Here is a 14,463-nt window from a genome sequence, read left to right on the forward strand (position 1 = left end):
AGTGTCCTTGAAGCACATACGTGCATCTATTTGTCCCTTAAAGTTCTCAGTGGCAGTAGGACACCCATGACTTATGCAGTCTGTGAAGTTAAGACTTCACCAGGGTTCTGAATGGTAATCAGAGTTTGAACAGACGGGCTACATGTCAAAGAAAGAGTGGTTGTTCAGAGGGGGAACCCATTTGTAAACAAAGGACGAGTAAAAAGGGACTTCTAGAAGTGAAATCTGAGCATCCACTGTCTCACACGAAGCACACTGTACATGTCGTGTGTGAGTGTGTAGTTTAGCTTGTCTTCCCGCTCTCTAGAAGCGCTGCGCTGTGTTTTTTTGCCATAGGCTCAGCCCTGGCTGTGTGGCTTACGTTAGTATGTGCCATAAAATAAAAACACAACAATGGGTCAAAGTGTACGTCACGTACTAGCATAACCAACAGTGTGTTAGTACGTGCTGTATCTTTTTGTGGGCAAGTGGGATACGTTCAAACTGGAATCGACTATATCTCAGCTATTTATGGCTCGATTCCCACTATCTTTTGAGAGGATGTAGTATCGGATAATGGGAATCGCGTGATTGGTATAACTCGATTTCGGTGTGGCTTACGCTAGTACGTGTTTAGAGGGACGAATTGTTCTCAGAATTTCAGAATTCCAAACATTTTTTAAAAAAGAAATGTTCAAAGGTTACAGGGGTGGAAATATTAGATTTTTTTTTAAAATAAGGAAGGGGAAAAAATCCCAATCATTCCAGGACCTTCTTTACAAGATCTTTTACATTGGTACATTTTGAATTTATAAGTGGATTTTATAAAAGCCATTTCCGTTTTCAAAAATAAGTTTCTTCTTTGTGAATTTTATGTCAAACAAATTCCTTTTGAATGAATATTATCTGTTTCAAATTACAACATTGTAGTACAAATTTTGTGTGAGATATTAAAAAAATAAGTTGTACAGTTGTTGTTTTTTCACCCTGTATGTGTTTCTTACACCCCCATTGAAACAATGTATACAACTTAATTCATTCGCTACGCTGAGCCGTGGGCAGCCACTTGGCTAAGTTACTTCGTTACGGAAAGCCGCCCCCGACAGCTCGAGAATCTACCTATAATTCTAGCTTAGATTTTATTCCAATCCACATACACCCATGTTAAAATAAAGGTTATAATATAACATTGACTTCCGGGCCAAGCATTTCCACCAAAAATCAGATGTTCTGATTCAGTTTTAAAACACAATTTCAAAGTTTATACGACTGTTTTATCGCAATGCCCAGATTATAGCCCAGACACCCGTCTTAGTACAAAATGTATCATTATTTTGCTTACTAAAGAAATGTAGGACTCTTCTTTAGAATGTTGATACTACTGGACTCAAATTGCCATTGCTCTGTTATTGAGAAATTAATATTTTTCAGTTCTAGATCTAGGTCTACATCTAAAATGGCAAAGTATTTTTTTCTCCCCAAAATCACTTTTTTGGGGGTGCAACTTTTTCAATATTTTCCAGTTCTATATTCATTTATGGTTATTTTGATGTATCATTTGACTTGGTGCGAAAATTCTTTTAGTTTCATCAAAGATGATTAAATTTTTATTTTCAAGTTTTGTCCGCATCCAAGCAAATTTTGTTACATAATCGCCTCTTACAGGAACAAAAGTTGTAAAATACACAAATAAACTATACAGATGTATTCTACAGCTTATACTGAAAATTTCGGTGTATAATATGTTGATATTTATTTGAATTTGTGGCCCCAAAGACCTTTGAACAGCACGCTAGTCATCATCTCATTTTGACCTCCCCCCAAAAATATGTTCAGAAGCCCAAAATAGTACGTAGTGAATGAGTTAAGAGGTGAGCATCTTTTCTGCTTGTCAGGGACAACCCAGACTGAGAGGGATACATCTCAGAAGAAAGAATGAGATACTCAATAAAAATTCTCCCCACACATGGAATCGAATGAGGCAAATGTTTAAGTCAAGAAAACTGAAAGCATTCACATGCATATTGTGAAAGGCTGGAAACTATATATATAATATAATGGCCTCTTTTTAAATGGCATCATCTGTAGAAAAACTTAGAAATGTAAAACGCAGAGAGATTTACAAAATATACCCATCCTATTTGTATCTTTTAGTGATGTTGGTTAATAAGTTCTTATACAAAGGTACAGAATTTTTTCCAACTCTTTAAGCACTTCAACAGTTGTCGAACCTGCCCTATCAGCCACCTGTCTGAGACAATCGCTTTTCTATCAATACTAGAAGGCCGTTTCGAACTACAGTGGACACCTGATATAACAGGGATGGTGGGAGTAGAGAAAATGTCCTGTTATATCCGATCCCTGTTAAATCAGAAATGCATTTGTGGACTAATCCAGCTGTACTTATTCATGGGTAGTAATCCTTGCCACAAGTGCCCACGAACAGGGGTTTTGGCACCGACTTTCTCCTTGCCTCCTACGAGGGCTGTCCCACGGAAAACCGGAATTTGGCTGTAATTTGAAAACTATTCAATATTTTCACATTCTGTAAACGCATATCTGTAAAACAATCATTTAGGAATTTCCCAATTGAGCACCATGAGCATCGCACAAACCAAACGAACACAGCAGTTCTCCAAAGATGGCTACCCCCTTGGAAAATTAGTCAAGGGTAGAAGTGAGGTCTGTCATTCAGTTTCTGACCGCAAAAGGTGTCAAACCTATAGAAATACACACTGGAATAAAGTTAGTTTACGGGGAGAAAGTAATGGCAAAGTCACAGGTATATGAGTAGTGCAGTAAATTCAAAACCGGGCGTACGGATGTCAATGACAAATTCATGCAGGACCTTGTTTTTCTGCCAAGACTGAGGACAACATCAACATGAGTCGCGTTAACAAACTCATTCAAACAGACAGGCGCCTAAAAATTCGCGAAATTTCCGAGTCGCTAAACATTTCAAAGTCAACTGTCCATAGGATAGTGTTTGAAGAGCTGCACTATCGAAAGATGTCTGCTCGATGGTTCCCAACAGAGCTGACAGCTGACCACAAGACGCAACGTGTTGAAGTGTCTCAGACTTTGTTTGTTGAATCGTTGTCGCCAAGCTGCCACGGGAGTCATGAACGCATCTAAAGACCTCCAACAATACGATGAAGCATTTCTGAGAAGCATTATTACAGGTGATGAGACTTGGATACACCACATGACCCCTGAGACGAAGAGGGATTCAATGGTTTGGAAGCACACGTCTTCACCTCCCGCGAAAAAGTTTAAAGTTCAGCCATCGGTGAAGAAACTCATAGCCACGGTTTTCTGGGGTGCTAAGGGTGTTCTGATTTTTGACATTCTGGAACCAGGACAAACTGTTAATGCTAACAGATACTGCCAGACTCTTGATAAGTTGAGAGAGGTTGTGCGCCGAAAAAGACCAGGCCGGTTGTCCAGTGGGGTCATTTTGCAGCATGACAACGCAATGCCACACAACACAAATGCTACGAAAGACTGGATCCAAAGATTCAGCTGGTAAGTTCTGCCACACTCCCCTCATAGTCCTGACTTGGCCCTGTCAGATTATCACCTTTTCGGACCAATGAAACCCCATATTTCTGGACAGCGATTCACCGACGACGAAGACCTTGTGGAAGCCGTGAAAGATTGGTTGAAATCCCTTGACGTAAAATTCTTCAGGGTGCGTATCTTCTCCCTGATCCAGCGAGGGAAATATACGTCCAGCGGGATGGTGAATACATTGAGAAATAAAGCACATATTGAGGTATGATGTGTTACATTTTTATTATAACAGGACACAGATTGTTGCTTTTGTGGACATTTTCCGGTTTTCCGTGGGACAGCCCTCGTAATAAACCACATCAGGAGAGCTTGGTCCACAGCATCTGCATCGGGTAGTCTCATCTTCTTTCGATCCAGAGCAAACTTTCCATTGGAGTATGCTGCCAATGTCTTCTCTCTATCCTTGATAATGGTGTAAATCGACCCTTGTGGAATGTCGAAATGACGACAAATCTCTGCCAGTGAAGCTTGCTTTTTGTCAACAGCCTGGATTATTTCGTATTTTTTGTTAATTGAAAGGCATTTCTCTTGCACTTGACATTGTTGGTGACACATTACGCGAGCGTGTTGCTAGGTTTCGGGCTAGGTCAAGGTCTGCAGCACACCACAGCCCTCTCTCGCTTCACACGCTGCTTGTGCTCGCAGTGGCATGGCTTGCGTGGGCTTGCTCCATCACTGCGTCACTCTCTCTCTCTCTCTCTCTCTCTTACTTTTTACACATTGTTAACGAGCCTTTGTCCCTGCTATAACCGGTTGGGATCCGATGAGGCCCTGTTATTGCTGATAACTTTTAATAGAGACAAAAAGTTGGAGAAAACGGGGATTTTAAAAATCCCTGTTATTACCGGGCCTGTTATATATGGTTTCCACCGTATTTCTACGGTACTTACATGTTCACATGGTCCGGGGGTTTGTATTTCAGCACTCGCAGAAGTTGGAAGACCCTGACGGCCGTTTGATCAGGAGCTTCTTCTCTGATGTCCAGTTTTTGCTAAAGAAAAAACCCACACAAAAAAAACAGCAGCTATAAAATCTGCCATTAAATAAAATCATTCAGGATTCTTATTCTCTAGAAAAAAATTCAGATATTGGTTTTACTGAACCTAGATTCTTCAAATTTTTTTTTACATACTTCAGTTTTGTTCCATTGATATATTTTGAGCATGATTGACCTCCTAAATGATCTACAACTGTGTCAATGGGGGTGCATCTCTTGGTCTTTTAAGTATTTAATTTAAGTCCAGCTGTTTTACCCTCTGCATAGGCTTTGAGGAGAATTTTTCTCATGTTTGTGACATATTAAGCAATAGGACCCTATAGGTGATGTAGTTTCAGTATACCTGAGGTTTATGTTTCAACCTCCCACTTTCCTGACTACGTCATGCTACCTATCATAATTTCTGAGAATAGATACTTCGAAAGATTTTAAAAACGAAGTATTACATCTAAATCTTTCAATATTGAAGTAAAAACTCATGATCTTCTCCCCAAAGTGAGTCATCAAAAATTCCAAAGTAAAAAAAAAGGTTCCTGTGTCTTTATTAAAACTTGTAACAAAATGCATTATGTATGTGAGAATTAATGGGCCTGTTATAGTGTTTGCAGGTTTATGAGTGTGTTTGGGTGGGTATATGGTGTATGAGAATTAATGAATGTCAGAATCTCACCTTAGGGTCAATGATCGCCAGGACATCATTAAGAACTTGTAGCAGTTGCAGCGGCTCCAGGGAATCAAAGGAGATTAAGTTGTACGATTTGTTGAATGGTTCCTTGTTCAACTCTTGAACAATGAACTTCATCTGCTCACTCATACTCATCTTGAACTTTTCCCTGCTGGTACCTGAGAAAAGTCAAAGCCCAAGTAATATTTATTACTTTTAACAGAATGATTTCATCTTTTGGACAGTACAGCTGAGAACATGAGAGAAATCTCACATACTGCAACCTTTATTAATTGTATGTATTAGTATAGGGTTTTACGGCGCTCGCAACTGCTAAGGTCATATGAGCGCGCACTTTAGGCTTAAGTATCAACTGTACTGTATAGGCCTGCATGGATATTTTCGGGGTAGTGGGTGGGCAGGGGCGGCTCACCCACTGAGAACGGTCGTGCACTGCTGCCCAAAAATTGTAATGCTCACAACACCAACAAAGAGACAATAAAAGAACCTTGAATAACCACTCTATCCTTTCGATTTTCTATACAAGTTCCTCTGCATTTTCAAAAGAAGTATAGTCCGGGAATGTTGCCCCAACCACAATTGATGTAGGCCTATCTGAATATATATTTTCATTTTTTTTACTCATGCACCCATCTTATGTACATGTTTTGTATACTTTTTTTTCTAGTAGTATTTTGCATGCTGAACACGAATATGACCTTCATGTTTCCTGCAAATCAATAGTTATTGAGTTATTGATGTTTGAAAATGTAATAATTGACTTAATTTTAACAACATGGTGGGGGGGGGGTATGCCCCCCTGACCTAAAAAGAATTAGTGGGGTTTTAGGGGGGGCATGCCCCCCCCCCCCCACCCCTACATTTCACAATGATTTGATGTTTTGGCAATTAGGATTGATATATTTACTTAAAAACAATTGATTTGCAAGGGTTTTAGTGGCCATATGTGTGTTCTACAGCAAATATTATGGCAGTTTAGCCCTCAAATCAATGCATCTGTGTGTGGGTGCATAAGTAAAAATTTACCGAATGTTCAGACATCTTCTTCTTCTTCCTCGTTCTCGATGACAGCAGCTAGAAAGTCAGTCCGATGTCACGCACAAACCGTGCAGTTCGCTTCAACTCTGAGAGACTGCCATAGAGCTTTCTCTCAAGGGGAGCCACTTTCTGCCACATCTGTATGCGAAGGGTGGCGTAGCGTGGGCAGTGCTGAAGGATATGGTTGGCATCCTCTTGGTCGTGTCCACATTCACAGATCGCTAACTCTCCCACTTTTAATTTGGTAGGCATATGGTGCTTGAGTCTGTGGTGGCCACAACGGAGTCTAAAGATTGTGACCTGGTCTGCTCTATTTAGTATGTAGTAGGGGTCATGTCTGTTGTGTTTAGGGTGGGACCTATCCCACCAAAAAATATTTATTAGATCTAGATCTAGATCTATCTCTGCGTGGATTTCATGTTTTGCCATCACACATGACATTGCTTGATCTAGATTTCAGGGCCTAGGCTTCGGCGCAGGGGGTAGTGTCAAGATCTACATTCTCTAACGTTAGTCCTAGAGAACGTATCACATGCAAGCTGTCTACGTTCTCTAATGTTCAGTGCTTCCAAGCATGGCATCAAATCCCCGCCCCGGAAGGTTTTTTTTTTCTTCTTCTGAGCCAAAAATTACTTTTTAAAAATAATTAGACTCACAGACCAAGGAAAGCGACAAATATATTATATTAAATTATATATTGAATTTAAACCAGGCCTAAATTGGTAAAAGGAAAAGTACAGATCTAGATCTATATTCTAGACCCACTTTGCGTAAAAGCTCCTCTTGCGGACAAAACCAGAATGTGCATGCTCCATCACTAGATTCTAGATCTAGATCTCTACATTTTTTTTAAAACTGCAAAGCAACAAGTTAATTATAATTATGGGAAAAAAGTGTTGGTCAGCCAGGAAGAGAAGAAGAAGAAAAAAAGATAAGTAACAAAAAAACTTCCAGGACCGGGATTCGTACCCACACTCATAAAAAAAAATAAAGGGGTTCAAACACAGACGCGCTCTCAATTCGGCTATCAGAACTTCCAACAACGAAGCGTAGACTAAGCCTTATTCCTAGATATCTAACACACGGCGTTTTAATTAGCACTGGCGCTAATCGCAAATCGGCATTTTATTTAGCACTGGAGCTAAACGCAATGCGGCGTTGCAAATATACACTTCCGGTGATCTTATACTTTAGCACGTTAAATTCTTCAATTGATTTTATCTGGATTTGGCAGCTTTCACAATTTGGGTGCTCAGCATTTCCCAAAATTGACCAAATATGAAGTGTTATAAAACATGACATATGATATACTGTTTGAAAGCTTAACATTTCAGGATACTAGAAATGCATATTTTATGAGCGTCAGCTCATCGCAGTGTGCGTAAGAGACCTTCAAAGTTAACTCCCCTTGATTCTCACTAAATGAAGAAGCTTACTGCAATCTCTTCGTAAATCACATAAAGTACAAAAATACAACACAAAAACATTCACAATCGACGCAGAACACCCAAACAGCTTAGTATGTATAGTATAAGGTTTTACGGCGCTCGCAACTGCTAAGGTCATATGAGTCAAAGAGCTTACATAGGAAGAAAAAATGCTGGAAACACAAGATTTATACCCAAATTACTCAATTTGTTACACAACCATGCCGTTTTAAAATAAAAAATGAAGTATAGCATTCTATAATTGTCAAACAAAGCACAGAACTTTCCTGAGCTCTTTGTAATATTAAAAAGTAATTTAAAATGTTTTAGAGTACAGGTTTTTATGAAAATTCACTGAAAGATAGCCAAGTTAGAGGCTAAACAATAATTTTTAATTATAGGGTTATCTCCCCTGAAAATTGGAAAAATAAATTAATTAATTAAATTAATTAATATCATTTGGAAGGTTATTTTGCCAAAAAGTACATCACATAAATACAGAAAACCAAGTAACAGTGTGTGGTAAAAAAGAGAACACTGTGTACATTAACCCTCGGAAAGGAGCATTATTTTGCCTCAGAAGCAGAGTAATTTTGAGATTTTTGTGATATCAGGGGGGTTATCAGAAATACTTGTAAATTCCTTATTTATACAAATAAAACCACAAACCACACATCACTGGACTGGCAATTGAATACAGAAAAGAAACACAAAAGCAATAAAATCCTCATGAAGGCTTAATTAAATATAAATCTGTCACGACGCGGTCGGATCAGGCATTCATGTTTTGGGCATGTGGGGTTATTGGTACCATCTGAAAGCTTAATTATTTTTGTCTCTTTCGATGAAAACAATACCCATTAATCTCGAAGAGAAGTCAAGATATTTGTGATTGAAGGGACATAAAAGGCGTTGAGTCAAAAAACAAAATTTTCATTAAAATAGTCAAACTCTAGCAGTGCAGAAAATAGCCTGCTCCTTCGATTTCACTATTTTGACAAGTGCCTGATTTCACCACGATGCCTCACATTATTTGACTTGTATGGCAGAGATGTGAGTTTGAAAGTGGGGGTCTTTCAGTTTTGTCACATTGTCAAGTCCTACTGTCATGTGATTAACCATGTTAAAATCATGGGTGATGTTGTATGAATGAATATATCATTGTCAAGTGTGTGTCGGTCATGAGTCGGTGTAGTCATTTTTGTAATGAGAGACTACTGGATGGAGCGTCATCTGCCTCATACTGAAGTGGGCAGACTTCCCTACATAAAGGTAAGTTGTTTTTCTATTCTTGGTAAAGTCTGCAACACCTATAGAGGCATATCTCTTCTCAGCCATGCGGGGAAAATGTATGCAAAAATCCTAGAGCGACGTACTCGCGCAAAAACCGAACATCTTCTTGATGCCTAATTTGGTTTTAGAAAAGGAAGAGGGTGCACTAATGCAATCTTCGCACTCCGACAACTGTGTGAGAGGGCTTTGGAATACGACAAAGATCTCCACCTCGTATTTGTGGATCAAGAAAAAGCCTTTGATCGAGTAAATAGAAACAAGCTATGGAAGATCTTAGAGCAGTACGACATCAAGGGACAACTGCTAGACAACATCAGGGCTATCTATGCCAACAGCAGAAGCGCTGTCCGAACTACCAGTGGAACATCAGACTGGTTTCCAGTAACATCCGGAGTGAGACAGGGCTGCAATCCCCTCTGCTCTTCGTGATCTACATGAACCAGATAACAAAAGAGGCCAATCCAGACCCAGAGGCACTCAACAAACTCATGTTTGCAGACGACCTGGCAATGATTAACAACAAGACTCAGCTACAGGAGCATATAAACCAACTAAATGCGAGCTGCGAAAAATATGACATGAAGATCAGTATAAGCAAGACCGAAGTCATGCCAATTAGCAGGAGACCAGGCAAAGTGGATATCAACATCAATGGATCCCAACTAAAACAAAGCAGAGAATTCAAATACTTGGGCAGCATTTTCACAGAAAATGGAAAATTAGATCGAGAGATAGAGACTAGATGCCAGAGAGCCAACGCAGTCAGCTACCAACTGGGCCCTCTCCTGAAACATCCCAATATCCCCATGAGCACCAAGGCGAAGTTCATCAACGCCATTTTCCTTCCAACGCTCACATATCAGTGCCAGACATGGACTCTAACAAAAGCCCTGGAGAGGAAACTGGTCACATGCGAGATGAAATGCTTAAGAAGAGCGGTCAACAAAACAAGAAGAGACAAAATTAAAAATGAAGTCATAAGGCACAGCGTGGGAGCAACACCAGCCCTACCACACATTGAAAAACAAAAGGTCAAGTGGTTCGGACACCTCACGCGGATGCCCTCAAACCATCCAGCTCTGAGAGCATACAACACTAAATATTCTGGATGGAGAGCCAGAGGAAGACCAAGGCGACGATGGAGTGAATCTGTGGCAGACACCCTTAAAGATCATGGGATGTCCCTCCTACAGGCCCCACGACTTGCTGCAGACAGACACCTGTGTCTCCTCGCGACACCTCAGGGTACAAGCGGAAGAAAAAAGTAAAGTAAGGTAAAGTCTTCAACAAGAAGGACCTCATCAGCAAATGAAGGGAGTAGACAAATGATGTGCAATGTACACTTCTTTTCTAGCATACATCTAAATTGCAAAGGGGTAAAAAAAAGTCTGTGAACACTGTTTCAGTAGGCCTACTGTATAATGATCTCACTTGCAAAGGAGTAAAAATTAATATGTAGGTGAACTCTTCATTCTAGATCTAGTATCAAATGCTTTAAAATTGAAAAATATTTAGAAAAAAAATAATAATGTCTACGGCCTGCAAAAAAAAAAGAAAAAAAATAATTTTATAACTCCAAGTCCAAACTCAACCAAGACAGACAGTAGCCTAGACCCTAACTAAGCAACACAGAAAGAATAGACTGAAATTGCCCATCAAGCTTTTAAAGTTAGAAATAGTAAAAAGTGCCAAAAAAGATCAAGCTCTATTTCTCACCTCAAAAGTCAGTTAAAGTTCCAACATTCCTCCTTTCAAATCATCAAATTGCTTTTTTTTAAAGTAGCGAGATTACATTAAGATCAACAATAAATAACCCACGTGAAACTGAAACGCGCAAACACATTCTTTCCGACGCCATGCGATATCACGTCCTTCCGAATCCGTCACGAAACTTCAGTGCATTTTTTATCATCAACGCGATCGACTGCGAATGTCCATCCGAATCTAGAATGTTCGACTCAAATTGCGCGTTTGAGATGTTCTTTCGATAGGAATGATTTACTATTCCATTTACTCCATTCTTGGTTTTTTTTTCATCTAGTCTTATATCAAAGTTGAATGAATAAACACGAAACAGTATCAGAAACTCCAATTTGATAAGAAAATGCCGAATATTTACACAAAACTAACATTCTTGCCGATCGTCATTAGGTCGTACGTCATCGGACGGACAACATTCTAAACCTGACTGCGGACGAACCGTTCACACAAGAAGTCCAGACCAGCAGCGAATATAAAATATCCGTCCCCGCAATTACAGGAACAAGGAAAGAAATAGAGTTTACCGTCATGTGGTATCGATAAAGCTTTCTTTGTTCGCGGTCGATCGCCATTGCCTGTTGGACGGACACGGGTCATGTGAGCGGCCCATAATTTCTTAACCTATGACTAAAAAACAAATTTTTCCGACTAACACACTCAGAATAAGTGTTAGTTTCACAAGGGGGCAAGTTTTCCACAGATTTCATGTAGAAAGGTAGGCTTAGATGGCATTTTGAGAGCATCCTAATTCAGACGGACAGGTGTGACAAAAATATTGCCCTTTTATCGATCCCAAGCCTAGGTCTAAGGACATGTAGGCTCAAGATTTGCTGTTATAACAACTTTTCAAGGCTATTTTCCAAATTCTACACAATATTTTTGTGGAAATATGAGTTTTTGGCCTTACCCAGATGAGCAATCTGACTAGACCTAGGTGTCCTGAATAGTGACGATAGACGTCCTAAGATCATAAAAAATGAACAATCAAAAAATCAACAAATTTTAATGGTTAATAAATGTTTATTTGTCAAGAGGTCATCAGAAGCAATTAAAGATGGCTCGTGAGCGTGTGTCGGGGTCGGATGGGCGGCCTGTGTGTCGGTGAGGGGGGGTGGGGGGGGGGCACTATCGGCCTGGGCGTTGAACGTCGCATACGCGTCAGTCTTTTACCCCCCGGCAACTGATCATTATTACAATAATAAGCTAGTCTTGACATAGATCTACGTAATGAATTGTGCGCTGGTCTATGGAATCAAAAGTTGCCGTATTCTCAGCTCTACACAGCAGCACAACTTTTTCTGGATAAACAGCTCATAATATGCAGGTGCCAGGTGGTCTGCTAATCTTCAATTTCACCTTTTTCTACAACAAAGAAAGTGGGAAACATGGGGGGGGGGGCGTATCAATGAGGCGGCGGGCATCGGATCGGCAGAAAACGTGTGTGTGTGTTGGGGGGGGGGGGGGGGGGACTAAAAAAGGGGGAAAATTGGAAGCACTGAACGTTAGAACTATAGAACGAAGACACTTCCTTTTTTCCGGACTCGAGTCCGAATAACGATGGCCTTCAACAAAACACAAACTTATAGGCATTGGAACATCTTACCACCTCAGTGCGCATAAAATTGTGAAACCTGCCATTTGTTCAGCTTCTAGATCTATCAAAGGCCAGAGGTTTATCTCTATTTATCTGTCTATCTATCTATCTAGATCTAGATCTATCCCACCACACATACACATCGCGCGCGCGAGCGAGCAGACCTCTAGCCTAGCCTACGATAGCTTCTAGATTAAATCAATTGAATTTGATGTGCTAAAAAGATCACCGCACTTCCATTCAGTTTCCTTTATTACTTTATTCTCAGGTATGGTAGCGTCAATTGCCACAGAGTGACGCGCTGGCAATTGACAAAAATTGACTTTTTGTCAATTGCCACTGAGTGAAGCGGTGTCAAGTCTGAAAACAACACTATCTTTAGCATTATACATAATGTGTGTCTAATGGGTCAATTTGTTCTCAATTGGGCCTAATTTCATTGGACGAGTATCTAGTATAGAGCTACACGGTACCACCTTGGCGTGTTTTCAATGAAACGTAGGCCTAGATCTAGGCTAGCCTTTGCCTACACTTTGGTGTAGAACCAACACAGGCAATTCTAGAAGTAGAAGGTCACAAACGCACACAAACTCAAGCAGAAATTCACGTTATATTGGCAGGGCTTGAAATAGACCGCGGCACCGTGGCAATTTGCCTTGGTGCTTTTGCAATTTGCCGTAATGCCCTTAAAATCAAAGGGTTAACAGCGGCAATTTTTGCCGTGCCCTTGTTTTTTTTTGTTGTTTTTTTACAAAATGTACCACCCTGAAAATAAATCAATATTTATTCTGTGCTGTCACTTTGGAATTATTTTTTTTTTTTTTTTTTAAGATACACTCGTGGAAGAGAGAGAGAGGAGAGGGGGGTTTCCATAATGTATTTTTAATTTGTGAGAGAAATATGACAAAAATCATCTCTACTTTCCAAAAAAAAAGGAGGGGGGGGGGGGGGGGTATGAAGACATCCCGTTAGACTTGTCTGAAATCTCATCAAAGCTTCAGTGAGACACTGCTCAGCTTGACTTTTGTGTCCATTTTGTCAAGGCAAGTGCAAACACACTCACATTAAATTAATCAAACCTCAGCAGTGTCTGAAAAAAGATCTGGATGAAAAAGAAGACTGCAGATGTGAGAGAAAGTGCAAGTGTGATGATTATAAACATGAAAGATGTGTTGGATAAGCTGGAGCTGTGCTTGGAAGAAAGATTTTCTGGCACATCAGAAGATAAAGTTTTGAAGAGTGCAGGGATATTTGATAGGACGAATGTGCCTGAAACTGACAAAATGGATGAGTTGAAAGAATATGGTGAGACACAGATGGATGACTCAATAGCTCATTATGAGACTGTGCTTCAACACCAAGGATGCTCAACACTGAAAATAAAGAAAGAGTGGCTCATGTTCCTCTCCGAAAGTCAGTTATAAATATTACCTCTGAGTGAGAACAAGACAAGTTCAGTTTTGAAAACAGCAAGGAAATTTCCCAATCTGTTTCATTTGGCTCATGTAATCCCTGTTTTCTTTGAAGAGGCGCATCCTAGGAGACTGAAGGCATTTGCTTTCCAGAGATATGCTTGAAAAGATCATGCTTATAGGTCCCAATGGTCCTGAGATCAAAGAATTCGATCCAGAACCCTGCATAGCCAAGTGGCAAGAGATTTGTTTGATAAATAGACGTCCTGATAATACAGCACTATTCCCTGAGATCATCTTCTCTGGTGATACTTTTTAAAATCACTTGTGTTTTCCCATAAGGGACAAATAGTAAGCCAGTCTTTTTCTATATTGTGTGTGCCAACATATTTTCAATATTCTGATCATCTAGTGATTTACTTAGTTTTCATTCATCATTTTACAAATTTTCCGATAACTTTATACTTTTGTTGAGAGCAAGAATAAATTGTATTGTTATTTATATTAACGTTGTGATGCACGATTCAGTATTACCAACTTTAACTCATTCGCTACGCCGAGCCGTGGGGGGCGGCGCGGCTAAAGTGGCGTCAGTACGCTAAGCCGCCCCTGGCGGCTCGAGAACCGACGTTCAATTTTAGCTTGGTTTCTATTCCAATCCACATATCCATGTTAAAATAAAGGTCATAATACAAAGTTGACTT

General features: G+C 39.9%; 1 protein-coding gene across 1 annotated transcript in view; it reads right to left on the reverse strand.

The window, feature by feature from the left end:
- LOC101847283 (intraflagellar transport protein 81 homolog) overlaps positions 1-14,463 on the reverse strand; it is a 53,364-nt gene that overhangs the window by 35,838 nt on the left and 3,063 nt on the right. Inside the window, exons 2-3 of the mRNA XM_005106088.3 lie at positions 5,220-5,392; positions 4,443-4,543 (exon numbers count right to left, since the gene is read on the reverse strand). Coding sequence (XP_005106145.1) covers positions 4,443-4,543; positions 5,220-5,369 — 251 coding nt within the window. The 5' untranslated portion in view covers positions 5,370-5,392. The remainder of the gene's footprint in view (positions 1-4,442; positions 4,544-5,219; positions 5,393-14,463) is intronic.

This window comes from Aplysia californica, unplaced genomic scaffold (assembly GCF_000002075.1).
Source record: "Aplysia californica isolate F4 #8 unplaced genomic scaffold, AplCal3.0 scaffold00512, whole genome shotgun sequence".
Lineage (NCBI taxonomy): Eukaryota > Metazoa > Mollusca > Gastropoda > Aplysiida > Aplysiidae > Aplysia > Aplysia californica.